At 35.5% G+C, this 26,468-nt stretch overlaps 5 protein-coding genes across 10 annotated transcripts; 1 reads left to right on the top strand and 4 right to left on the bottom strand.

The window, feature by feature from the left end:
- Positions 1-764: 764 nt before the first annotated feature.
- On the bottom strand, positions 765-8,592 carry LOC18035787 (vacuolar protein sorting-associated protein 35A). Of its 2 annotated transcripts, none has more exons than XM_024180742.1 (21): positions 8,066-8,592; positions 7,847-7,943; positions 7,617-7,740; positions 7,308-7,493; positions 6,723-6,810; positions 6,468-6,524; positions 6,276-6,365; positions 6,046-6,168; positions 5,696-5,830; positions 5,365-5,481; positions 4,768-5,007; positions 4,546-4,611; positions 4,212-4,301; positions 3,630-3,722; positions 3,306-3,395; positions 2,498-2,566; positions 2,319-2,399; positions 2,047-2,154; positions 1,870-1,973; positions 1,359-1,472; positions 765-1,279 (listed from the first exon to the last, which is right to left on the bottom strand). In XM_024180742.1, exons 1-21 carry the CDS (start codon positions 8,156-8,158, stop codon positions 1,069-1,071), a joined length of 2,376 nt encoding a protein of 791 aa, XP_024036510.1. In that variant the 5' UTR covers positions 8,159-8,592; the 3' UTR covers positions 765-1,068. The 2 variants fall into 2 exon arrangements, with proteins under 2 accessions (XP_024036510.1, XP_006425403.1); XM_006425340.2 differs by having other exon boundaries at positions 3,633-3,722.
- Positions 8,593-8,686: 94 nt separating this feature from the next.
- On the bottom strand, positions 8,687-12,553 carry LOC18037807. Of its 2 annotated transcripts, XM_006425338.2 has the most exons (3): positions 12,215-12,553; positions 10,050-10,377; positions 8,687-9,936 (listed from the first exon to the last, which is right to left on the bottom strand). In XM_006425338.2, the coding sequence occupies exons 1-3, from the start codon at positions 12,293-12,295 to the stop codon at positions 9,197-9,199; spliced, it is 1,149 nt and encodes a 382-aa protein (XP_006425401.1). In that variant the 5' UTR covers positions 12,296-12,553; the 3' UTR covers positions 8,687-9,196. The 2 variants fall into 2 exon arrangements, with proteins under 2 accessions (XP_006425401.1, XP_006425402.1); XM_006425339.2 differs by lacking the exon at positions 12,215-12,553 and having other exon boundaries at positions 10,050-11,981.
- Positions 12,554-14,174: 1,621 nt separating this feature from the next.
- On the bottom strand, positions 14,175-15,051 carry LOC18037826 (heavy metal-associated isoprenylated plant protein 27). The gene is made up of 2 exons (XM_024180964.1): positions 14,923-15,051; positions 14,175-14,593 (listed from the first exon to the last, which is right to left on the bottom strand). The coding sequence occupies exons 1-2, from the start codon at positions 15,010-15,012 to the stop codon at positions 14,207-14,209; spliced, it is 477 nt and encodes a 158-aa protein (XP_024036732.1). The 5' UTR covers positions 15,013-15,051; the 3' UTR covers positions 14,175-14,206.
- A 2,488-nt stretch (positions 15,052-17,539) lies between these two features.
- On the top strand, positions 17,540-21,598 carry LOC18037292 (GDSL esterase/lipase EXL3). Its single transcript, XM_006425336.2, has 5 exons — positions 17,540-18,018; positions 18,386-18,516; positions 18,672-18,905; positions 20,498-20,753; positions 21,279-21,598. The coding sequence occupies exons 1-5, from the start codon at positions 17,727-17,729 to the stop codon at positions 21,473-21,475; spliced, it is 1,110 nt and encodes a 369-aa protein (XP_006425399.1). The 5' UTR covers positions 17,540-17,726; the 3' UTR covers positions 21,476-21,598.
- A 103-nt stretch (positions 21,599-21,701) lies between these two features.
- Positions 21,702-24,253, bottom strand: LOC18037775 (F-box protein At4g35930). 4 transcript variants are annotated; one of them, XM_024180072.1, is made up of 6 exons: positions 24,054-24,253; positions 23,921-23,964; positions 23,259-23,717; positions 22,496-22,570; positions 22,301-22,410; positions 21,702-22,214 (listed from the first exon to the last, which is right to left on the bottom strand). In XM_024180072.1, the coding sequence occupies exons 3-6, from the start codon at positions 23,616-23,618 to the stop codon at positions 21,953-21,955; spliced, it is 807 nt and encodes a 268-aa protein (XP_024035840.1). In that variant the 5' UTR covers positions 23,619-23,717; positions 23,921-23,964; positions 24,054-24,253; the 3' UTR covers positions 21,702-21,952. The 4 variants fall into 4 exon arrangements, with proteins under 4 accessions (XP_024035840.1, XP_006425397.1, XP_024035839.1 ...); XM_006425334.2 differs by having other exon boundaries at positions 23,259-23,694; XM_024180071.1 differs by lacking the exon at positions 24,054-24,253 and having other exon boundaries at positions 23,921-24,045.
- Positions 24,254-26,468: the final 2,215 nt, after the last annotated feature.

The following is a 26,468-nucleotide window of genomic DNA, read 5'->3' as shown; positions in this document are numbered from 1 at the left end:
TTGTTCCCCGAAAAACCTCCCCAAAAGAAAATAAGGTTTTTTTGGCGGGCCCCCCAACAGGCCCCACCCCCCCCCCCCCCCCGGGCCGCCCCGGGCGAAAAAAAAAACTTGGAATAGTTAGTGCGTGTAAATGATTGTTACTGTTACTGTTTGAGACGATCAATATAAATGATTGCTACTATTTCTTCATGGACTGTCAAAAAATGTGTTTAGAATGTTGAGATGCTGCAACTCCTGCAGCAGCCAGAATTTGTATATGAATCAAGCGAGTCCGCTTAGCTTTAAACAATTTTGAGTTTGGTTTCTCTTCAACGGCCCTTCTCTCCCTTCTCTTTAGACAGTCATTAGGGAACAGTAAAAGCAAAATGAGTAGTGAAAAACATTTTCCCAAGGTCAATTGATTGAAAATTCTCTCCCCCAACCGACGTGCTGAATATATTAACATACAAAGAAAACATGCACTCTTGACCACAATGATTGATTCCTCGGCGAAAATGCTTGCCGAATAGCAAAAGAATCCACACCACCAAAGCCTCTCCCGGTATCCGCAGCTGCAACACGACACGAGACCGTTAATATACGTTTGCATATTTAACAGTTGGTATTGGTAGGGTTAACTCTTTCATTTTTTATCATTCTGGTTTTTCTTAAAGATTTCTTAAACATGTTCCAAGCCCATAGAAAAGAACAACATCCACAAACACGCGGCGCAAGAAGACCCCTTAACAAGCAAGTATTTGACAGTCCACGTGCAATAAAGATCATAACACGAGTAAAGAAGATCTATTGTTAATTTATATCATCCTTTACTGCTGTAATTACTTGGAGCACATGGTCGCAAAAACAACGGGATCCTAAATACCTCACAAAAATATCAAACACCAGAATGGTAAGAATACAGATCTTCAACAACATTGCTTCCAAATTGCTCAAATCTAACCACCGGCACCAATTACCAAACCTCTCAATAGAATGAGTCAAATCACTGTTATCGGCAGAAGCCTGAATCAAACTCGTCAGTCTCCAGAATATTGCAAAAACTAAATTGACTTCTTGTCATCCAATGAGTCAAACCTTGATAGGCTCATACTTTTCACCCACTGCACCACCTTTCTGTTTCTGGAACTGTATGTATCGCAATGTGCTTGCAAAGAAAGCATCTGCAGCTGGATCCGGTGAATTAGAGTCGCTTTGCATCTCTGCCGTAATCAGCTCAATCAGGCTCTGGATTGCAGCAGCATTGATCTGTGTGTTACCCTTCTCAAAGAAATAAACGTACCTGCACATAGTATTAAGGGTCTCTATCCTGTTAAAACTAATTCTTAGTTCATGTACAAAACCAGAGGTGCAGATCTTACTTGTTCAGTATCTCGACAAAAAGTGTGACTGATCCAGTGCTACCTCGTGTGGCATTAGACATTTGTTGAGCAGCATTTGCTATTCTTAGTGCACGCTTGAGACAGAGCAGGACCCTAGTTTAAAGAACAATAAATGGAAGTTTGAATAATGTTAATTATCCATGACCTTATGAGAGTGATAAATAACAAATTAGATATTGCCCAGCATTGTCTCCCACATAAACAATAAATAAATAAAACTCTCCAGCAAACGATTTGCATTTCAGTAAGATATATCATCCATATGTGTGGGAAGACACCAACCTAGAATACTAATTGATTGCACGGGCCAAGTGTTACTACACACAATGCATAGTTTCCTGACATAATGTTATTCCAAATTGGAAGTTCACTTAATAGGCTCACATTTACTGCAAATGCATGTGTCATAAGATAAAATATAACAGCTGAAGCTACTCTCTCCACAGTAAACATGAACTGTTAAATAATAAATAAATGTACAATAACAAACCTCTCTCCATCTTTCATGTTATCCTGATCATCAACCCAGAAGAGATGTGAGCATGCATAGACAGCTCTGCACTGATCAGGCTTCTTTAAGAGCTTTGCAGAATACTGCCAAGAATAAAGCTTCTTTAGAATCAGGCTTACTCAACCTTCGAAATAATTGAAATGCTAGAATCATTACCCCTGTAGCCTTGTGTGTTAATGTATCCCTGTTTTCTACACCAAATACGTGCATCCTCTGGAGAGTCCCTATTATTAGATGTATTGCTGTCACTTGTGCTCTGGAATCCTACAAAGAAAGAACATTTTAAAGTGAATATTAGTCTATTTGATGACAGACTAAGGATTCCCCAACACCATCAGCCCCCCTTCCCATAAGATGATGATGATGATGATGATGATGATGATGATAAAAAGAAACAAGATTACTCATCAGAGGCATGATCAACTTACTGAAATTTCTTCTTCATACAGGATATATGCTTGAGTGAAAAATTCATAAGCCACAGGTTCTAGATCAGAGTCATTTGCAGCCTGATAAAATAACAAATAATGGGAAACTACAGATCAGAATATTATATGCTTCACCAATAGGTTCCCTGTATATTAGAAGATCAAATATCAAAACGCACCTCAGCACACTGCAAGTACAACCGCAATGCCAATTCAGGTGCTGGAACACCATATAGGGTCTCAATAGTCTAAAACAAGCAGCAATACACATGATCAATACGTAAAAGAAGTGAAATGCATTGATTTACAACCGCAATGCCAATTCAGGTGCTGGAACACCATATAGGGTCTCAATAGTCTAAAACAAGCAGCAATACACATGATCAATAAGTAAAAGAAGTGAAATGCATTGATTAAACATGCCAAAGAAAAAACAAATTCAAGACAAGTTGAGCCAATCCCTGCAATGTAAACAACATAGACAATGCAAGAAGAAATGCATGAACATCCTAGTTCCAGAAAGTTCCTTTTAAGTGTGATTCCATAGTAGCTCATGTATGCTAACATGTAAGGAAAAAGCACTTTCCTTTCAAGGAGAATATGACAATGATCATGTCCTAAAAATACCTCATTTTACTAGATCTTCCAACCAAAGATATTTGGCTAGATCCTGGAATGAGGGTATTAATGTTAAAATGCCCATTTAAATCCCACGTTTCCTTAAATCACTTAAAATACACCACCCATTTTCACAAAGTTTCTCAGTTCTCTCTCAAATTCCTACAACAATTATATAATCCCAACAGAATCCACCACATGCTAGTGAATTCTAATAATGCCCCATTGTCAGCAACCATCGTTCATAGAAATATTTCTTTAAATTGAGCATGGAGATAATGACCATGTCTTTGGTTTTCTTCATTTCAGTAAGTGCCTGATTTTCACATAATGGAATAGATTTGATAGATCATAACAATAACAAGCTACCTGGTTTAAAAGCTGGAAAACTTTCTTAGGTGTAGTTGATCCCTCTTCTCCAAAAGGATTTTCTTCTGGACCTTGGAGCTGCCGAACCAACTGCATATCACAGACAATGTACTGTTAATAAAAATTACAGGAAGTTTTTGAGGAACCACTGGTCCCAAAAACATAAACTAACTAGGCTTAAACTATATCAGTTTTCCTGATCATAATCATGGAAGGCAGTATAATAGTATATACCAATGACCAACATAATGATTACAGGAATTACAAAAATCCCATAAAATTGAGAAAATTATTAGCATTCACTTAAGCTGAACAGATAGCGACTACCTTCAGAGAAGAAAACACAAGGGGAGGAACAGTAAATGGCAGACGTTTGGGTCCTCCAGTAAGAATATGTTTCCTTACTGTACATATGATCTGCAACATATTAAGCGTATTAAGCTGTTTCCATAATAGAGGGCATAATGTAATAAGCTTACAAGAAAAGGGAAAAATAGATAGAGAAAGTTAACAAAAGAGTATGTCATATTAAATTAGACAAGGTTAATTTGGGGTGGCTCCGGTGCAGTACAAGTTAACCTAAAGAAAAATGTCATGCTACAAATAGAGAAGTTTGACAAAGTTATTTATGGTTCATGTAAAATTAAATTGCTGAATAATATAGAATTATAAATCTAAAACACATCACTTCATCTATTCTGCACTCTTTGGTTAATCAACTCAAAGTTCACCAGATTCATATGATGTGGACTACAGAGTCTTCCTTTAATTCCAAATCAAAAACACCACAGTGAGACATGCATAATTGGAGAAGGAAGAAACATTGTACACACAAAAAGACTTTAATCATTCAACGCTTAAAGAAATTAGATAATCATATAGGGAGAGTATCACCCTTTCAGATACCTTAAACATTTCCTCTGTATCATCATTTTGAAGCATCTGGATAAGACGTGCAACAGAATTCTGCTCTTCCTTGAAATCATCTTCATCAACCTAAATGAAAAAAAAAATAAAAAAAATAAAAATAAAACACATATATAAACCATTTCAATAGAAAAATGGTTAAACAAAATGGCTCAATTAGAGAAGAAATCTCGGACGAATTAGCAATTTGTTCAGTGAAAAGAATTACAAAGAAAATGTAACATATATAATCGATGGATTATAAGAGAAAACAGAGTTCTATAATCATCTAATAACAGAAATTATTTCGACAGAGAAATAAACTTCAAGTAACCTGATCATGAGCAGCCCCATCCAAGTCCCTGATAAGCCCTTTAATTAATTCAAACAATGCCTCAACCTACAAAATGGAAACAAAAATATTTAGTGGATTAAATATTTAAAATTAAAAATAAAATACATATGTGAATAAAACCAAATTACCAGGAAGCATGCCTCCTTAAAATAATGCATAACTTGATATATGTATATATATATATAATGGACAGAAACCTACCTTGTCAGCAGTCGAAATCTGAGTATTGTTTTTCATAATGCTCTGAATAATAACCATTGCCATGACTTTATTGGTTTCACTGTCAACGTATTCCATCACACTGGGATAGTTTGAAAGTTTTAGTACAGTAACAATGTCATTGTATTTGTCCAGTGGAGCACTTAAAAGCGCAACAATCTGCTTTGTTGCTCTGTTGTCTTCAAGTTTTCCTTCGCCCGAAAGTTTTTTAACACAAGCTCCCTGAAGAATAGTTCAGACAAAAATTAACTTTGCTCGGACAAAGTAGATTTTATCCCTAAAGAATGCAACATATCCTTCATACTGAAAAAATGATAAACAAAAATAGAATATGATATTGAATCATTCAGACAAGCATAAATAAAATGGCACGTCAGTTCTCTCTTTATATGGATGTCCAGCACATTTAATTTTCAGTTTGAAAACTATGCTACTTCATACATCTATTTCCTCGCAATGATGGTAACACACACACACACATAGACAGATACCTGTAAACTTAAAAAGCTGTCTCATAGTGATTCAGTTTACAAGGCATACACAATACATATTCAAAAAGTAATTTCAGTAGATACATACCAGCACTTGATCTGCATAATCAAGCCGATCAGGGTGTACATGGAGAGTAAACGTAAGAAGAGATGAATATAAAGTTACAGCTCCAAGGATAGGCATGTCAGCCTGAGCTTCTATCACCTGCATCATCACATAGATTACAATCCCATTTCCAGCCACCAAAATAAGAATGTAAACAATACTTTGTGATAAAAGTGGAAAGTAGAAGTTTAAAAAAAAAACAGAAGGAAACATGTAAGTCACCAAAATATGCAAATAGGTGGGACAGTGTAACATACATTCGAAGTTCGAATGCTGCAGATTATATTCCTTAAAATATATAAACACAATTTACCTTCCCAATGGCATTGTTCAACTTGGAAAAAGCTTCTACTTGCAAGAACTCAGGTAAAACTTCTGTGCTTGAAGCAGCATAGTTTGAAAGTCTTTCCATCAAACGAGATAGGACTGTCTTGATGTCAACAGATGGCTGAGAAGCACAAATACAAAAAAGTGTGTGAAGGTTTAAAAGAAAAATTACTACTCTGGACTTCATCACATTATTAGCTTTGAATTAGGTCAACAAACATAAATTAGACATAAAGGGCCAAGTAAGCTCATTTTTTGTGTTTCTATAAACATTAACATTTAAAAGGTTACATAGAAGGGGATTCAAAAACTGATAATGCAGACGAAATTACGTACTTGAAGCTGTGGGAAAGCCCCCAACAATATTTCAAGAGTTTGCAAATGGTACTCATCAGGAAAGACTTGGATGATGCAGTCCATCAAGTAGCACTGTGCAATCTCATCTTTACAATTGACAACCTGTCAAAATAATTTACATGCAGAATCCAGTGCCCAAAGTGTAACAAGCAAAAGTCACCTATTGTAGCGATAAATTTGACTACAAAAGGAATAAAAGTCTAACATACCTGCTCGAGAACTCTGGGAAGCACAGTTTCTTTGTATGTATCAAGGTCGACACCCTCTATCTGACTGAGGACATGCAGGTTCTTCCCAACCTAGTTAGAAAAACGGAGGCAAAACCGAAGCTTTCCATAAGCGTAACTGGGTGCACAAAATTATAGCAGCAAAATTAACCATATATGGGTTATTGGTATTACAAGATCACGTAGCTCGCTCCTTTCTTTCTCCCGTTTGTCCTTCTCCCGGGCAGGTCCCTGCAGTCCAGAAAGCCCGACAGCAAGCCTCAACTCAGGGTCAGCTAAGAGTATGAATGATTCACAAGCAGTATAACACCTGCATGACCAGAAATCATGCACTCATGACACAAATTTACCTCCATGACATGCAAGAGATTGTGGTGCATGCATGCCAAACATGAGAGCAGGTAACAGTCCAGAGATGTTTCAACCAACCTGATGTTGCATCCGCACCCATAATTTGTTCATCTCTGTGAAGTTTTGAAGTACAAACTCCATAGCATCGTTTACAGTGTCAGCATCCCTGCAGAATCCAGTAAAGCTATCAAAAAATAAGTTGCCGCTTAATCAATTGTTAAATTAAATATACACAAGGTTAATTGACCAACAAGAAATGAACAAGGCAACCAAACTAATTTTTCATTGATATCATAAAATAAATTCATTAAGATTTACCAACAACTAGGCATAAGATAAATACATTAATAGTACCAACAACTAACATTAAAATTCTTGGCCCCTCAAATTCTAGTGGTCTTGAAACAAACAAAAAACATTTCTAGAGAGAGGAAAAAAAAAAGATGAATTTTCCCTTCGACTTGCACCACACCAGCTGCAATCAACAAGATTTGGATACCCACCAGCTCAAATCACTTTAATGATTTCAAACACTCATCCAATAGGGCCAATACTGCTTAAAAGTCTCAAACCACCAAATGATCCCCAAAAAACAACATAGAATTAAATGATCTTCACACTAGTCTAGAAATGGAAGACTTGACAACCATCTAACATCCTTACCCTTCATACTCTGAACCAATATCAGGTAATTTATCCCTGCTAATTTGCGAGAGGTAACTCCTCAGGAAGAGCCCACGTACAGGATGCTGAATGCCGCGGCACATTTCAACAAGATCTTTTAGAACATCCTTAGCGGGTGCTTCCTTAGATTTAATATATACTGATCCCACTGTGCAGAGAAGATACCTGACAAAATATCACAATTAACTCATAAAACAATGCAAAAAGGAAAACCTACAACTAATACAAATAAAGCTGCTTTTTTCACACTATATTTAGTAACGCTTGATGGAACATTCATTCACTCACAATCTAGGCAATATATTGCCAGCATGCTGCACGAGCTCATACAGATCAATAATAGAGCAACCACGGCGAGTCTCTTCCTTAAAGAACATCTCCAGCTTCCTTAACTCATCAAATGCTCGCATGTCTGTTGCAGTCAATCAGAAATCATATTTCGTACGTAAGTTTTTCTGGAAAAAAAAAATCTTAAATCCAACACTACTGGAAAGTGGATCACAGAATTAAAGCCTTACAGAGTTGATAGTACTTCTGAGGAGAAAGCTTCGAAGTCCTAAGCTCAGATAACATCTGAGCAGAATATTTTAAAGCATCTCTCAGATTGTTCGAGTCCTGAGAAATTCAAATTAACCGCCACCATAATTAGGGTTTCGACCGTGCAAATTCATCATATTAGGTTTAATCTTTGATTTTCCGCTCGTTTTCTTCCCGAGAAACAAACAGATGTTACTTACCAGAGCACGATGCATGTAGAACGCATTCTGTTGGAGGCCAGCGATTCCGGCGGCAAGCCATTTCTCCTCATCTTCGACTCCATCGACCATCATTCTCTCTCTCTCGTTAACGAGGTTGCGTTTTGACTTGATACGTAGTAAGATCCTCAATTGCCTTTCATAGACGCTCTGGATCGGCGTGATCTTGTGCGCTTGACGTGTAAGCTCTGAATAAATCTTAGACCGTTGATTCTGGGTCGTGTACTTTACGCCAAATTGTACTTTATACTAATTTCTTATTAAGTTGTTAAATTCCACCTTTTCAAGGTATTCGGTAAATTGAGAGCATGGAATATTGGGACTCATTTTTCCTCCCAATTTATTTATATAAAAGTAAATTTGTATCTTCTCTATTAATGTGGGCAAATGATTCAAAAGCTAATTAAATAATGCACAAGCCTGAGAAATTTGTGGCAATATATCAATATTCTCTTAACACGGTGGTAAAAATGAAGGAAAACAGCAGGCCATTGAATGCCTTCGGGGTTTTGGACATTCAATTGTCTACGTTAAGGAAAATATATTGACAATATTTATTTGCTGTATTCAAAATTAATATTTAAATACAAATCTCCTTCTCCATTGAACAAACATGCATAAGCACCGTCTCACCAATTTATTCAAACAAAAACTGGAGCATCACACGCATGATTCTTCTACACACACGGTTACTCCTCTCCTACTACCAGACCAGACCATTCCTATCTCTTCATTTTAGGAGCCAGGCACCTTCTTTGCTTAGCCCTGGTTCAGAGGCAGTCTTACAAGATCGTCCAAGCCTTCCGCAAAAATCGAAACCTTACACATTACCTAAACTTCTGAAATGCTATAAGATTCTTATTTTATTTTATTTTTTTTCAAATAAGAAAAAATGAAGCTGTGGTACACGATTTTTTGTTCCCTCCATGAAAGAAGTTATATCATCAATTTCTAACAATTTTCACTACAACTATCTTCCCGCACAAGATGTTACCCCAAGCTGGAAACGAAACAAACTTTTCTCACTTTCTGGCACTGGAATAAACAATGCAGTGCAGCTTTACCAGCCTCCTTATCTTGCCTCCCAGCTTCTCTTCTTTTCAGAGAAGAATTTCAGAACGGCACGGTGAATGGCAATGCATATACATCAGCCTCAGGCAAGTAACAAACGCGTGGCCAAGTAGTTGTGTTTGCATGACTTGTGGTTACACCTACACTATCCAAATCACACCTTTTATCCCTGCTTCTCTGTTTTGTCACAAATAGCCATTCCTGATCACCAAAGTCGTTACTGTCACTTGGCATTGGAGGTGGAACCCAGTTCTCAATGACATCTAGGAACTTCGATGCTAATAGAGGAGAACAACTGCCACAGAATTTAGATGGCACCGATGTCTCAGCCATTTGAGAATAACACTCAGAATCCCCAGTAGACAGGCGCGGTTTTTTGGAACTTTCAGATACTGCAGTGGGGAGGCGGGGCTTTTCTTTGCATAGCCTTACAGAATGTTCCGGGCACATCTTTCTGGAAGTGGAACAAGGATTTTCTACTACTCCTCCGCCTGATCTAGGAACAGGTTCATGCATCAGATGAATAGAGGCATCCTCAATCCTTCCAGGAACAAGGCAGGGGTTTTTTTTGCTTAGCCTCATAGCAAATTCTGGACACATCTTTCCGGAAGCAGAACAAGGATTTTCTACCCCTTCTCTGCTTGGTATAGGAGCAGGTTCATGCATCACTTGAACTGAGGCATCATCAGACCTTCCCGGAGCAAGGCAAGGCTGTTCCCTGAGGGGCAGCACTTCTGGATCTCTGTGCCTTTGAGCAGGCAACCGGATCCGAATAATGCTTCCTTCACATTAATAATTAGAATTTGAAGAAAGTACATAAGTGCCGATGTGTATCAAACAAACCCAACAAGTAAACAGCCTTGCCCAGGAAAGGGAAAAGCACAAAAACACTCACCAGCATTATGCCTACCATTGGGGGGCAAGCTCAACCTCTGTCTTTTGTTACTGTTAAGAGTGCTGTCAGAGGAGGTCTGTGATCCAACTGGATGCCCACGTTCTTCAGTAAGACTACTCTTCTCAATCTGTTCTGTTTCATTTTCTGTTCTCTTTTGAAGTTCTCCTCCTTTCTGATCTTCTTTGCTCCTTTCATCCTTGCGCCTTTTCTTATGACTGTGCTTCTTACTTTCAATATCTCCACCTCCCCGGGTCTTCCCCTTTTCTCTTTTCTCTCGTTTCTTCTCTTTCTTTTTTTCTTTCTTGGCCTTCTGTCCTTCTCTTTGGAGCTTCAAATCACAAGAACAGCCATCAATTTGAGAATTACTGAGATATGAATACTCAAAACAAGCAAGCAAAAGCATGTAACAGAAAAGAGAGATGCTAATACAAAACAAGCAAGCAAGTGCAACGTCAAAGTCTGCAAGCATATCCAAGCAAAAAGAGAGGAGAAATAAACTTCAAAGATCTTGGTAACAAGGGCATAGGGATAACAATACATACAATATTAGTGTTCACGGAAAATTAGCAGCGGAGATAGCTCTCCAAAAATTCCAATTAGTGTGAAGTTGTTAAAAGTTACTCCAGTGGATACGTATATACCATGAGTAAGACTAAAACAATTCAAATGCTGGCACTGATATCAACTTTGATTATCTGACATGACCATGTAACTTCCCAAGGAAGAGCTAGAAGAGGGTCCATCTATCGTTGGCCGAAAAACACACTAATGGCTCTGCAACAATTAATCAAAAACAAAGGCAAGTATAAGAGACTAGCCTCGTGACTCCAGACAGTTCGTCATAAAATTGTCTTCAGACTGTTCTTGACTGCAATTACCAACCACATATAAGAGAAAGAGCCAGAGTGTTTTGGCTAACTGATTTCTACTAGTTTATAAACTAGTTCGATGTCCATTGCTAGAAATGGATCGCTACCATTATTTGTTATATTCAACAGGTTAAGCGATACTGGAGCTCCAGGAGCTCCATTCTACACAAAAATGACCGATAAAAATATAAAAAAGAATAAAATGCAATTAGTACTCTCAACATTATGCCTTGAAGAGGACTTGAACCTCCACGCTCTTCAGCACGAGATTTCAGATCTCGCGTGTCTACCATTTCACCACCAAGGCAGCTTCAACAGGATTATGTTCCATGCAAAGAATGTTGCACTCAAAGAACAAAAAAGAGCACATAGCTAATATGAAATACTTTCACCTACCACTCAGGGCATACAACAAGTAATCAGGCATCTAGTAGCTTTGAACCATCAAAAGCATCAGTGACATATAACCCAATTAAGTGATATACATGTGTAGGTAACATGTTAATATTGGTTTGCACTGAAACCTGGTGAACCAGGAACAGAGCTCCAACTCCCAAGGAACCCCTGACATAGAAATGGAATCAAGACACCCTACAGTTAGCCCTTCCCAAGTTCTTACAATGCAACAATACCCAAGAACAAAATTAATACCAAGCACATGACTGTGTTCAGCTTCTAATGGTTGATCAATACTAGTCTACAAGAAACAACAAAGAATCAATCACAAAACAATAATCAAAATTCATGATAAAATTTTGTATCATCCCAAAGATTGCCACACTGCAGTCTAGCCAGCAAGGGATTTTTCCAATAGGAGGTTCAGCGAAAAACTTTAAGCTCTATTATTTGAGTAAAGAGAGTACGCCATGTTGTCAAAATTGGTCCAAAGAAAATATACATTGAAAAATTGGGTTTTAAATATGTCAATTTTAATAAAGATGTGTAGACAAAATGTCATTTTCTTCTTCGTTCGGCTGTTTGAGCCATATCAAACAGACACCCGGAAAATATTGGATGAGTGGGAATCAAATCGTACACTGGAAAAGAAGATAAAAGTAACGACCCCTACCAGATTGGGCAAAGTTCTAACAAAAATATATCTAATCCCGAGTTCTTGCACAAAAGAAATGTGGTCCCTTTTCTTTTTCTTTTATTTTCAAGTGGAAGTTTTAAACAAAAGTTCAATACATTCAAATCAGCATCACAATCAGAAGATTCGTAACCGAACACGTCACTTGATCACAACGCCAAACACCCAACACAGCATCGAATCCACGAATGCTGAATCAAACAAACCTTAATAGATTCGACCAAAGCCTCATCGCGAATACCATTCCTTGCGTATCCAGGAGGAGGATACGGGAAACACCGAGACATAGCTCTATTCGCAAAACAGGATCTGATAAAAAAGAATACAATCAAACCCTGGCTTAAACCGTAAATTTAAACGTCCAAAAGACCGTAGCTAGGGTTTGACGTTCGGTTTAGTAAAGAACCATACGATATTCCCGCCAAATTTGATTACGGCAGTAGAAATAAAGATGAGAAAATTAGTGTTAGGGTTAGGGTTTGACAAGACGAGAAACAATATCCCCAGTCGAAAGGGAAACTTCGACCTAGAAAGAAAGTTCAATTACAGCTTGTAGAGGGGTATTTATAGACGGGTTGCGGCAGCCCACCGTTGGGTGATTGGTAACAAGAATGTGCTACACGTGGAAGATTCTTTTGCATTCGTCCCTCCACAAAATTTGCTTTAGTTTGGGGTCCGTTTGGTAACGCGAGGGACTGCACTCCTGCCACGAGCTTTATCATTTGTCACTTCCCCGTCCAATTTAAGGGCGCGTTTGTCAGTACAATATTTATAATGGGGCGATTTCTTTAATGAAATTAATATATACTATTTAATTTCTATTCATAAGATTTAAAAAAATTTATGACATCAAAAAAATTTAAAAAAAAAAAGAGAAATGAGTTATTTAATTAATAATTTATCTTTAAAATGTAAAATATATTTTTTATAAAAAATTTAAAAAATAACAAAAAATAAGAAAAATATCTTATTATTATTTTTTATTTACATCAAAATATAATATTTCTTATTTTATGTTCTTAAATTTTTTAACTTTAATTTTTAATTATATGATTTTTAACTTATAATAAATGTGAAGAAAAATATATTTAAAATAAGAATAATAATATAAAATTATACTGTCATAAATTTTATTAGCTATTATCAAAAAAATAAATGACATATAAGATTTCATTAAAAAAAACCGGCTATTTCCTTTACCATTTTCTCTTTAGTGTTTTCTCGATAACATTGGAGTATTCTCTTTATCTCTCTTTATTTAACGAGTCTCTTACTAAACTTAAATCTTATATTTATTTTTTCGTATTTATTTTTTCATTTTATGAAGGATTGTTATTCTTCTCTTTACCATTTCTTTTTTTTATAATATTAAGTACCTATTTGGTATGATTTTATCTAATGGTCATAAATGTTTATTTAATCACATAAGCTCTTATCATAATTTTTGTAGTTGTTTAATTTTTTTTAGTAGAACTTTCAAATTTTAAACAAGCAATTTTGCCTCTATTAGCAAAAACTCAAATTTTGGGCTTTTAAGAGTAGAACCGTAGAGGTTGTAAAGTTTTTTTTTTATGTTAAAATATTTAAAATATCATCTATTTATTTGACAATTTTATTTTACTTTTTTCACAACAAAATTTTAAAAAACTTCCCCATTAAAGTAATTTCATAAATTTTTATTAAAAATTCTCATTGACAACCAAATAACTAAAAAATTTTAAATAAAAACTCAATTTGTAAAAGCTTTACTTAAGTAAACTCTATTTTAAAAAATGTACCAATCGAAACCTAAGAGATAATCTCAAACTAAATTAGCAAAGTTTATATTGCTCAAAACTTTATGCATGTGGATAAGAAATTGATATCACAACGACCCTATGCAATATATATATATATATGCAGTCGTCCAAAAGAAATTAAATGGGTAAAATCTTTACGTAAATGAATGATTGTTCAGTGACATACCGTCAATTCTAATTTGTCAAAGACCATGGACAATTTAACAAAGCAACTTGGATTTCTAAAAAGGCTAGAATCCATGATATTTGATTGATATTCCACAACCAATTTTTACAAGCAAGAACACTACTTTTCGCACCGAGTAGGATGCATGTAGTACGGACGTAATAATTCATGCGATGAGATTACAATAACACACATTAGAGGAAAGCACAAAGCAGTATTTGTAACACAATCTATCACATTACAGCACAGGCATTCGGGTTCTCATCACTGAAAGCGGTGGTGTACTTGACCTCGAACGAGCTGGCGCGCGCGAGAGGGGCGGCCACCGGGTCGTCCAACACGTTTCGCACGTACCCAGGTGGGGCCTTCTTATCATACACTTCCGGCGCATACGGACGAGGCACGACGTCGCAGGGCACATAAGGCCAGAACTCAGCCTTCTTTCCCGTTCGATGTCTGACACGTTCCAAAACTTTATCCGGGTCCACGTAGCCGATCACCGTCAACTTGCTCTGCTTGGGGTCCACTTCAACTTGCGTCACACCTTTCATTCCTTCCACTGACTTCTTGACTCTTCTCTCACAGCCCTCGCAGTCCATTTTGATCTTTATCTCCACCGTCTGATGTATATCAATATATCTCACACGAGTTAAAACAACGTTCTACGTTCGTCCGCGGGATTGAAACAACATTTTTCTTTAATACAGAAATAAGGAAATTAACTCGCCCGCTGCATGCATATTTTCCAGGACTTACTTGTAATTAAAACATTCTACGTACGTACTTCTAGCTAATGCTTAATTTCTTTGAAGGGATGGGAGTTCTTACTTTTTGACGGCAGCAAAAGCACTTCCTAATCAATAATGTACGCTGGAAACTTAAACTGCCGTAACTGCTTATTTTACTTGAAAAAAGAATGCATGTTTGGTACAACATTTATTTGTTTTACCTGTAATTGCTTGCGCTTTTTGAGTTTGCGATGAGAATGCCAGCGGGACTCAAAGTCACAGAGTTCAGAAACGTATCCCAAGAAACCCATTATTACGGCAAACAGCGAGTACCCAGAAGTGATTCTGAGAAAGGCGATTTTCAACGACTTCGCTAATGCTAGGACATCATTAATCATTTGAAGGAGATATATATTAATGACTTAAAAGATGAAAGATGAGAGTGTAAGTTGCGTCGTATACTGACACTTGTGACTAGGAAGGAGTACGTGGAAGAATCTGGAAGGCACACGTCGTCCCTCGTGGGGGAACCCCAGTGGACCCTTGCTTTGAGCAGCACGCATTAACTATTTAACTATTTCAAAAGCAAATGCAACACTTTGATAAGGTGGGGACTAAGGAATGAAAGTAAATGGGCTGGATTGGGATATTAAAAAAAAAAAAAAAGAGAACTCACTTGGACCCAAATATAGTTCCAGAATCCATAAAAACAGATGGAGGACTTAATAACAATCTACATGGGCCCTTCAATCATAATAAAATAATCCAAAATATATAGTTTGATGGGAGTCCCTATGTTACAATTAATGTAACATACACAAGCCACAAGAACCACACAAATTATGGGATCCACATGTTTGTGTGGTTCTTGTGGCTTGTGTATGTTACATTAATTGTAACATAGCAAAATCCTAGTTTGATAACCAAGCATGTGCTTCTATAAATGAGGATGGGATGGTCCCTCGGCCCTTGCAATAAATTTAATAATTAATAATTATTATAGATATAATAATTAAGAAAAGAAAAAAGCAGTTGGGGGGTTCATGCTTTTAATATTATCAAATATAAATTATGTGTTAGAAAACGACTTAGAACAAGACTCATCAGATTTCGTCATGAAGAAAAAAAAAACACCTTTTACAATTCAATTCCATTCACTTGTTGACACGATTTCACTTGTGAAAGCTGATGGGAAGATTCATGTTTTTTGGGGGGTTGTGATAATTGGGGAAGCCACACGTATGCACAAAGAATGATGATCCATTATTCCATTACAAGTAAATTGCTTAATTTCCGAAGGACACCGCAAACTTGTTTATCTCCTACATTGAACTATTGAAGTAAGAGACCGAAGGCCAATAAGATACATTTAGTTCAGGATTGAGAAAAGGTGGGGTGTATTGTAATTAAAACAAAATAAATAAACAAATAATCATAAGCTGCTTCTTAAGTGCATGAATATAGCTATGTTGCAATCAACCGTTGAATTATTTATGATCGTATGTAGACAAATTATGAATGTATTATGTGAAATTTTATGGTTGCCGTTGCATTGCATATATGATATTGACAACTAAAAGGAATTTGAATTTGAATTTCATATTATCAGTGGAGGGTTATATATAAAATGTCTCTCTCAGTACAAAGGGATAAGACACCGTAATATAAACTGTATTAAATTATATGTCGCGTTTATTATATCATCTCATTTATTTATTTTTTTAGTTGATCAGATTTCTGCGTCAACAACCACTGAATAGGTTGAACCATGATGCCAAATTAAGGTCATCGTTCCTAGTAAAAATCAATTGATATAAACCTTAAAATTAATAAGCCTCTAACACAAGCTAGGTAGCGTACTCTTCTCAAAGTTCAAAAGGAATTTCATTCTTTTTACAACAATGTTATGTTTATTCAGTTGAAATACTTAATTTGTAACACCATTGATATGCCATCAATTATTTGTTGTCATTTATATGACATTAATTAATTTTATCATTAATTATTGACAAACACCCAATCATCGATGACTTAGTTTTGTGTTCATACTTTTTCAAATTAAAAATATTTTATATTTCAATTATCTAAAGTTATTTGTTGCTACTTTTTTTTTTTTGGTTTAAACCATCCGATTTCCGGCGACCGCATTGGGCCCCGACTAATTCGGATTCGGGGTGTAGTCACAGTTAAGACTCTTTACCCCTCCCAAATGGTGTGTTTAGTGAGGATCGAACCCGAGAGCTCTTCCCACTTACCCAGCCTGCGCCGCCAATTGAGCCACAACCGTTTGGTTTATTTGTTGCTACTTTAGCATGTAGATAATTTGTTGGAAGTTTGATCATTCTTAAGTTAAAAAATAATTTTTTTTTTTGTGAATTACCTAATCTAATAATAATAGTTTAATTTATAATTAGACCAGAATCATCTTGTACCCCAACAAAAGATTTTATCAATCAAGCTTTACAACCCGATTCAAGGACTTAATCTTTTATCAATGGATATCATTTCGTGTATTAAAACAAAGAACTTAGAAATATTACGAGGTGGAGAATAAGAAGCTTATTAAAATACAAGCACAGTGATTAGTAAATAAGCGGATATGAAGTCCTACCCGCGGCCGACCTCATTAAATGATTGCTAAAAGATGAGGATATACGTGTGCTTACTTGTGCATCTCAAATCACGAATGTGATTCTCAAAAATTATTTCCTGGAAAATTAACCAAAACTGTTGTTCACTGTGTTCACATTTTAAAGCATGCATGTATGATATGTAACGATTAGATAAAATAGGAACTCTTACATTTTCATTTTCTTGATTGATATAGAAGAACAATCAGTGGCTTTTCCCAAATTAATTACGAACCTGCCAGCTACCACCAGAGTGTATCCAACAAGTACAACCTTTTTGAGTCCAATAAATAATCGATCTTCACTACCTCTATGTTGCATACTGAATCCATTTTATCGATTTTGCTTCTAAAATTGCTTGCTAACATTCCTTGAAAAAAAAAAAAAAAAAAACAATGAAGCTTCTTTCTCAAAACCCTACTTCTTTGTCCACCCCTTCTTTTTCAATTATAATTTTCTTTTTTCTTCTATTCATATATTTCTCTGAAAATGGAGATGGAGCAACCCAAAACAAAAATGAATCGGTGCCGGCAGTTTTTGTGTTCGGAGATTCAATAGCGGATCCGGGCAACAACAATAACATCAAAACTATTATCAAGTGCAATTTTCCCCCGTATGGAAGAGATTTTAAAGGAAAAATTGCAACAGGAAGATTTTCCAATGGAGTTATTCCATCAGACCTTATAGGTATTTGATAAGTAAATATATAATTAATTCAATTTTCTGTAGGACCAGAGTCTGAACATTCCTCTTCCTCTGGTCTAAACTCATTGAAGGAAATATTTTTTAATTCAGCCATGTATATATATATATATATAAGCATGGCATGCATTCACTTTTTTTTTTTTCTCCCTTTTCTAAGCAAGCCTCAGCGGGACGGAGGAAATTTTTATTGAACAATAAAAAATAAAGTGACAACTAAAAGAGGACTGAATGAGCCTTATCCCAATCATTGCATGTATTTACTTAATTAATCTAAACTTTTTCATTTAAAAGATTATTAATTAACCAAAAATAACTTTACATTTCACTCTCTTGACTAATTAAATTTCAGCCCAAGAATTTGGTATTAAAGAGCTCTTGCCTGCATATCTTGATCCAAATCTAAAGCCTCAAGACCTTGTTACTGGCGTAAGTTTTGCCTCAGGTGGAGCTGGATATGATCCTCTTACATCAAAAGTAGCGGTATGTATATTCATATTATATAATTCTCTAACCCTATATCTTCTAATATTTTGATCAAATTTATTTACATTTGGTTTTAGTTATTCTAAAAGTTAACGTTCATTGTGTTTGATGATATATACATACATATATATATATATATATATATATATTAGTCTGCGTTATCAATGTCGGATCAATTGGACTTGTTCAAGAAAGCATTAGAGACAATAAAAGCTACAGCGGGAGAAGAAGCAACTGCAAATATACTATCAAAAGGCTTATTCATGGTGGTCTCCGGAAGTGATGATATTGCAAATACTTATTTATCAACTCCATTCAGGAGAGGCCAATATGATATCAATTCCTATACTGATTTAACAGCTAGTTCAGCTTTAAGTTTCTTACAGGTGTGTTATATTTAATATATCTACATCATTTTCACTAAAATCACTTAATGTATGGCAGAAAATTTTATCATAGATTCATAAATATGGCTAATGAGTAAGTACTCTAGCTAGCACAGTAGCATACATATTTTTTTGTTTTTAATTGGAGCAATAATGATACTTTTCCTTATTCTATATTTTTTTTAGTTTTGCCCATTTATTGTAGTCTTTTCATAACATTTCTTTAACAATTTTACGTTAAAACTTTGACCAAAGTTCATCCCAATCCCAACCATAAAACAACAAAATTTTCTTATAAAACTTTTAATTAGCATCAAGAGAATAACATGGTAGGGAGTTAAGTGGTCAAAACCCTAAAATTATAGTAGGGAAAGTGTGGTAAATCTCCCTTATTTTCTAATATAATGATTTGGGCCTTATTTTATTTTTATTATTTTCTTTTCTTTTGCAGTTTATTAGCTTCTCGACAGCTTGCTTGGTAGCACGAGCAACTATCTACTAGAAAAAGAAAAGAAAAAAAAAAGGCAATCTAAAATGATAAGAAATAACTTATATTTGATATCTAGTGTCTGTTTGGTATAGTTCATCTAATGGCTCCGACAGACTCTTTCCAAATTTTTTTGTTATTGTTTAGTTGTTTTTTGAATAGATGTTTTGAAGATTAAATGAATTATTTTGCCTCTACCAATAGAAGCTCAAATTTTAGATTTTTTGGGAGTAGAAGTTGAAAAACTTTTTTAAAATATTAAAATATGTAAAATGTCCTTTCATTTATTTTGGCAATTTTATTTAATTCTTTTCATGATATAACTTTAAAAAGTTTACCTATTAAAGTAATTGTATAATTTTTAATAAAATCTCTCACTAAAAATCAAACAATTATAATTTTTTTAAGTAAAACCTCTACTTCTAAAAACTTTACTAATAAAATCTCTATTTAAATAAGCTTCATTTGAAAAAATTGTACCAAAGGAGCCCTATTTTGTAATATATTGATTTAGACTTTTTTTCATTAATTATTATTATTATTTTGGCAGTTTATTAGCTTTTCTGCAGCTTGATTGGTAGCACGAGCAACTATCTACTTTTTTTTTATATAAAAAAAAAAGGCTCTAAAGTGATAAGAAATAACTTGTATATGATATCTAGTAATGTTTACTAAACACTCATGCGTACAAAATAATGTGAAATTACTGTAGCGGGACAAAACATAGATAAATGGATGAAGATATATAGAACATAAAATTAAGCTCCAATATGTGGACCTGCCTATGGTACAGATTCTGTACCTAACATCTCCCGTCATCCCACCGTCCCATTTTCTATGGTTTAATTTCTCACTCCACATCCAACGGCTGATGCTGCAGTCTGTAGCTTACAGATTCTGTAAGCTAGTCGAGTCCCCAATATGTACATGGGGAATTAGTGGAGATGCATGGAAGTACGTATCTAATACAGTGAGTCAATGACAATGAAATTGAGTAGTAATTATAGGCAGTTGGGAGTTTGGTGGATATGATATGATATGATATGATAAAGACTTGAGTAATAATTGTTGTTTGTTTTGTGCGGATGAAAACGACATCGTGCAGGAACTGTATGGAGTTGGAGCAAGGAGAATAGGAGTACTTAGTTTACCACCAATTGGGTGTGTGCCAGTACAGAGAACACTCAATGGGGGCATCGCTAGAGGCTGTTCAGATTTTGCCAATCAAGCTGCTCAAATCTACAACTCGAAGCTCCAATCTGTAGTTGATTCTCTCAGTAAAGAGTTTCCAGATTCAAGATTTGTCTACTTTGATATCTACAATCCACTGAATTCTCTTATCCAAAACCCTCCTCAATATGGTAAATATATAGAAACTAGAACTACCATCATAATCTTTAGACTTCTTTTTTTTTTTTTTTTTTTATGGAAAGAGGCTTATTTTTATTTGGTTTTAGGCATTTAATTAATTAATTTTTTAAAAGAGGTGACATTGAGATAAAATATATATGTATGTGTGTGTGCATATATATACATACACATATATATAGTTTGGAGGAAATAAATAATATATAAATAAAATGTGAAAAATGGTTAAAGAAAATTGGGCCCACTTCTTTCTTGGTGTCCAGGCGACTGCTTTCAAATGGTTTAGACTAATTCAATAATAATAATTATTGAATGGATAAGTAAAATAATAATGAAATCTTTTTTATACAGATATTCAAGCGTTTTTATTTGAAAGTACTTTTTGTAAGAGTTTTTTTTAAGCCTAATTTTAAACGATATATAAAGCAGGCGACAAAAGAATAATAATATGGACAATGAAATATGCATACAAGCAAGCCAATCTGTATCGATCTGTTGCTAAACGCTTATGATTTCAGGGTTTGAAGTGGCAGATAAAGGGTGCTGCGGCACTGGAAACTTAGAGGTTAGCATACTGTGCAATCGTTTGGAGGATGCAGCGACATGCCCGGATGCATCCAAATACATATTCTGGGACAGTTACCATCCCACGGAAAAGGCTTACAAGATCCTTACCCCGAAAATTCTCAATCAAAATAAGGACAAACTTTTCTAAGATTGCTGTCTTGTCAGTTGTCACCATCCTCACCACTTCATCAGTCGTATTAAAAGTGATTTATGTCCTAATTATGCTCTTTCTTCCAACCACCGAATAAATATAATCAACTATTTGCTCTTATCGTGGATGCTTTTGATGAGTGATGGCTCCTATCAAACTCTTTTTAGCAGGAAAATGCTATTAAATATAAATTACTAGAAGTCTGGTAATGCTTGATCCTGGAGAAAAAAACTAGACATTCTTTAACTTATGTGAAAAATATACAGATAACCAGTTCCGAATACATTATTCCCACATGCATTATCTAAATTGATCAAACTCCTATTGCAAATCTGGAGTTTCTTATGACCTAGCACTCCCAGCACTGCTACAAAATTGCATGCTCCCTATTCTAACTAACTAAAACCATAATACTATAGGAACCAAACTATACACATCAAGTCGAGCCAATGAGACGGTTGGCACAGGATGAAATCAACGTAGCTTGTTCTGAGCAACAGCCTGGCATAACTCGTCCTCATAGAATAGAACTCGATTAGAGGCCAAAGATTTGCAAAGGGGCTTTGGCAGAACAGATGGTACCATACACCTCGAAGGGAATGTGGAATCTTGGAAAAGGACTGCAGCAATTTGTCGCATCTCAGTGATTTTCATGCGAGAAGGTGGCCGGGGACCATGCTTTGGGGCTTTTGGAGTATGGGGACTTGGCATCAATACACCCCTTCCTTCACCCTTGCTGCCAAAAAAAATAAATAAATAAGTAAATAAAGAGTTAAGATAAATTAAAACAATGACCATGATGACAAAGTTTTAGATAACAACCTCACAAAAGGCCAACGCTCAGTTGGCCGTGGGGTCATACTTTGCAACATCTCCTGGCGAGAGCGATCTGGAGTGGTGTAATTGAAGTAAAATTGCCTAGCAATCACAACCTGTCATCAACAACAGCACCAGGTTCATCCATGTCAACTTGATAATCATCGTTTACAAACAAAGAGAGAGGAGACAGAGACTTACAGCACTTCTAATCTTTCGAGAAACATGAAAAACAGGCCTCAGCTGGTCATGATGCAAGTGACAGAGTATTTTAACCTCAAGCATCACAGAACAAACAGAAATCAGTGTCAATGGGTAAAATTTGGTTCTGTAAATAACAATGAATTAATGGACTATAAAATTAATGACCATAATAAGTTGAAGTTTGTTGTTTCATTTATTTTCTCGGCCCTTTTGATCTGGTGTGTGCATTCCTTTTACCCTACTTTCACCTTGTATTGCTCTACTTAAATACACAATACCATGTGGTGATAGTGGCAAAAAAGGAACACCTAGAGATAGACATATTCTGGCTCTCAATGGTGCAAAATTGCATGTGTGATCCTCTACTCACATGCAGAAGACTATTAAAGTTTGTACGCCATATACCAATGTTTCCTAAGTACAAACCATGAATTCCAGGAAAAATTGGATTCTATCAACTAAATTCTTCAAAAACTATTGAAAATTATTTTGTAGAAGTTTAGACAGGTACAAATAACATACAAAATGGTCATTCAGTGAAAACAGAGGACTTGGACAAAATTAATAACTGTATAATTGAATGTTCATATAAAATAGTAACAAAAGATATGTTTCAGTGTAGAATCTATGGAAGCTAATTACAATCCAAAGAAGAGATACAAAATATGCTCATATTGAGTAATAAAATATGCCCATGAATAACGTTTAATATCAAACATAAACAATCAAACTTAACAAAACAACCAAGTAAAAATACTACCAGCAAATCCATAGGAAGAGCCTCAAGCCTCGACTCCGATTCACAGTCGTCCTCTCTTGGTGTCTTAGGAGTCCTCACTAGAAAATTTTGCTTAAGCACGTCCACAGGAGACAACATCAAAGGGGTTTCATCAACACCTTTGCTCTCAGTCACAAGTTCATCAACCTCCAGCTTCTTTGCATCCAACACAGCAACTCTTTTTTTCCCCAAATCAGTACATGACTTGGCAGTGGAAACCTTATTGTACCGAAGCTGCTGAGCAAGAGCACCTGGTTTCAAATACCTACTGCTTGAGTTTCGCAATCGCCTCTTCTGTTTGGGAGTTTTTGCTCCCCCTTCTTTTGGAGATACTTTCCCCATACCTTTGCTCTTATTGGTACAGTATTTTTTACTCTTTTCCAAAAATTATTCAGTCTAGCAAATCACAAATTGAATCCTGAAACATGCAATGTCAAATAACTGTTTCAAAACACAGACAAAAATTAAAACAATCAAAATAGATCCCCAATAATACATAACAATTATATGCAATTAACAATAAATCATAACCCTAGCAATTAAAACTGTCACTAAACACTATGTATTGCCGCCAAGCAGAAAATGAAATACAGATTTCAAAGTTCATCGATATTCAATAAAATTAATCAATCAACCAAACTTACATCATTACACTTTCAAGATCTCCTCAGCAATCCTTAATCAGATCCTTTACAAAACGAAACGCAAATTAAGATTAACCGACACAAAAATCATCAGAACGAAAATCAAAATCCAAAATGAAATTGAAATGCTGACCTTAACAAAAACTTAAATTAAAAAATCATAAAAATAAGTGATAAACGAATTTCTTAGAGAGATGAGAGAAAGGAATTCCAGAGAGAGGGGGGGAAGAAAGAGAGATGGGGCCACTAGGGTTTGGTTTCTATTTGAATTCTTTTAGAATGCCCGCCAAAATTTTCAACGCAGTAGTTGCCAAGAAAACAAAAACCGTAGAAAGCGAGATGAATATAATTCCGGTTGTTTGTACACGTGGCCTCTTATGATTGGTGATATTAGTGGTGGGCCAATCTTGTCTTTATTGGCTTAGGTTACCGGACCTTATCGAACGGCGGAGATTCCGTGGCTTAGATTTTAGATTAGATTGAGTTAAATTAAATAGTGGGGTTTTATTTGATTTGAAATGTAGATATTCTTTCAGAGGGAAATAAAATTTATTCGTAATGACTGAATTACCCTTAATATTTCATCACAGTGAATATAACTGAAGCTGTTCGATGGTTTATTTGCGGGTACCCTTCGAGGAATCCAATGTGAGCACTCAAGTTCGATTCCAAAAACTAAGTACCAGAAGGGCAGTCTAGGGACATAGAGTTTTTGCCTCGAAAATTAAGGCGGGACCTTCTCAGGCGGGACGCATGATAACATTGAATGATGAAAGGACAGTTAAACCCTTTCACGCCTCATTAATAACGCGTGAGGGCGCTCTTTTGGTAGTTAATGTGCAGGGCATTGCAGTCCATGTGTTTTTAGCATAAGATTCGGATGAAAACTGGTCCACTTATGCTTTGGAAGATTGACTGTGGCCGGTCCATTTTACTTTTAACTTGAGCTTTTGAAAGCAGTCAAAGAGTCAAACGGTCCAAACTACTGTAAGAGTGAATCAAATTTTAACATATGGCACATACGACTTAATCTGGACCCGCGACATAATAGACGAAGTAGAACTCACAAATAGTGAAGGGAAACTCGAGACTTTAAAGAGACCGAAATTAAAATCAAGTACGCATGTGGGATAACGTTTAATTGTCATAATACCACTTTTTGGGGAGTTTGTGGACAGTGTTTGATGGCCCATTTTTAATCCCCGAGGTTAGTCTATTTGGACATGACGAAATGAGACTGCCTAAAGGCCCATTTCTCAACCCTTCTGCAAACCCACTTGGGAAAATTGCCAACCCAACCCATTCAATTGTACGGAGCCTCGCCTACTCTGAGTAATTTCTTCAGAAAGGGTATTAACGATAAGAAATAGAGTGATACTATTGGCACCCCCTCAATATCCTTATGAAACACCGTTTTCACATTAACAGCTCTTTCACAAGAAAAAAATTACATAAACTACGAATACAAAATTATTAAACCCCAATCCATATACGTATTGTCTTTTTGACACTTCGCAGTTCATACCCATATATCATAAACTCTTATTTTCAGTATCTAATGTATATTGGATTCTTTTTTTTTTCTCAGTTCCAAAATAATTTTGAAATAAGTAAGAAAAAAAGGTCCAAGTAATTATTGGACTTTTATCAAATTATTGGATTTTCTTCACCAAGTGGGCACTTATTTTACTTTTTAAAAAAAAGAAATTAAAGGCAAAAATAACAAAAATACCAGTAAAGTAATTTATTGAGTTTGAAGAATTAGTAACAAAAAGAAATTAAAATTTGATTTTAATTAAATTTCTTTTGTCCTTTTATGTAATTTTAACTAAGAATAAAGGTATAAAAATGAAAATGGGGTTTCAAGTGAGTTTTAAGAAGGTGCCAATAGCACCACTCTAAGAAATATAATCTATTTATGCTAGCTATGAGAGAATAAATTATTGGGACTAATTTTGAACTCTGTTCACATAGGTAGTAGGCAAAGGATTAGATTGCTGGTAGTTTGGAAAGAAAGTCATTGGGTGCAATATTTATGAATGTAGGTCGATTCAATTGCCAAAACTTCTTGAAAAAGAGTGATATTTTTTCTACCATTCATCCTGTCATTTTGAGACTTTTTCATAATTTAGATTTTTCTTTTTCTTTCTTTTTTTTCCTATGAGCATGTGCAAACCATAATTCACTTAATTTTTCGCGCATGCTGTTTTGAAGAAAATATTCGTTTGGTGTTGCAATAATATAGATATTAGACTACAATTTTTACATGCAAGTTTTTCGAACAAAAGCTCTCCGCAAAGTTTACCCACGTAAAACATAAACACAAGCCGCTTACTAACCATAAAACATGCATAATTAAGTAGAGATGGGCAGGCCCATGAGAATTTACGGGCCAGTATGGCACGGGTCACCATATCATTCGTTTTGTCCTGTGCCTTTTTTTTCTTTTTTTTTTTTTTAATTTTTTGCGCTTAAGCCAGGCTTGGCCCCGACACATTAGACAATCCCACGCGTGCCGTGCCTAAAAAAAAATTTTTTTTAATTTTTT

Source organism: Citrus clementina, unplaced genomic scaffold (genome assembly GCF_000493195.1).
Source record: "Citrus clementina cultivar Clemenules unplaced genomic scaffold, Citrus_clementina_v1.0 scaffold_7, whole genome shotgun sequence".
Lineage (NCBI taxonomy): Eukaryota > Viridiplantae > Streptophyta > Magnoliopsida > Sapindales > Rutaceae > Citrus > Citrus x clementina.
This window is presented reverse-complemented; position numbering and strand designations above follow the sequence as displayed.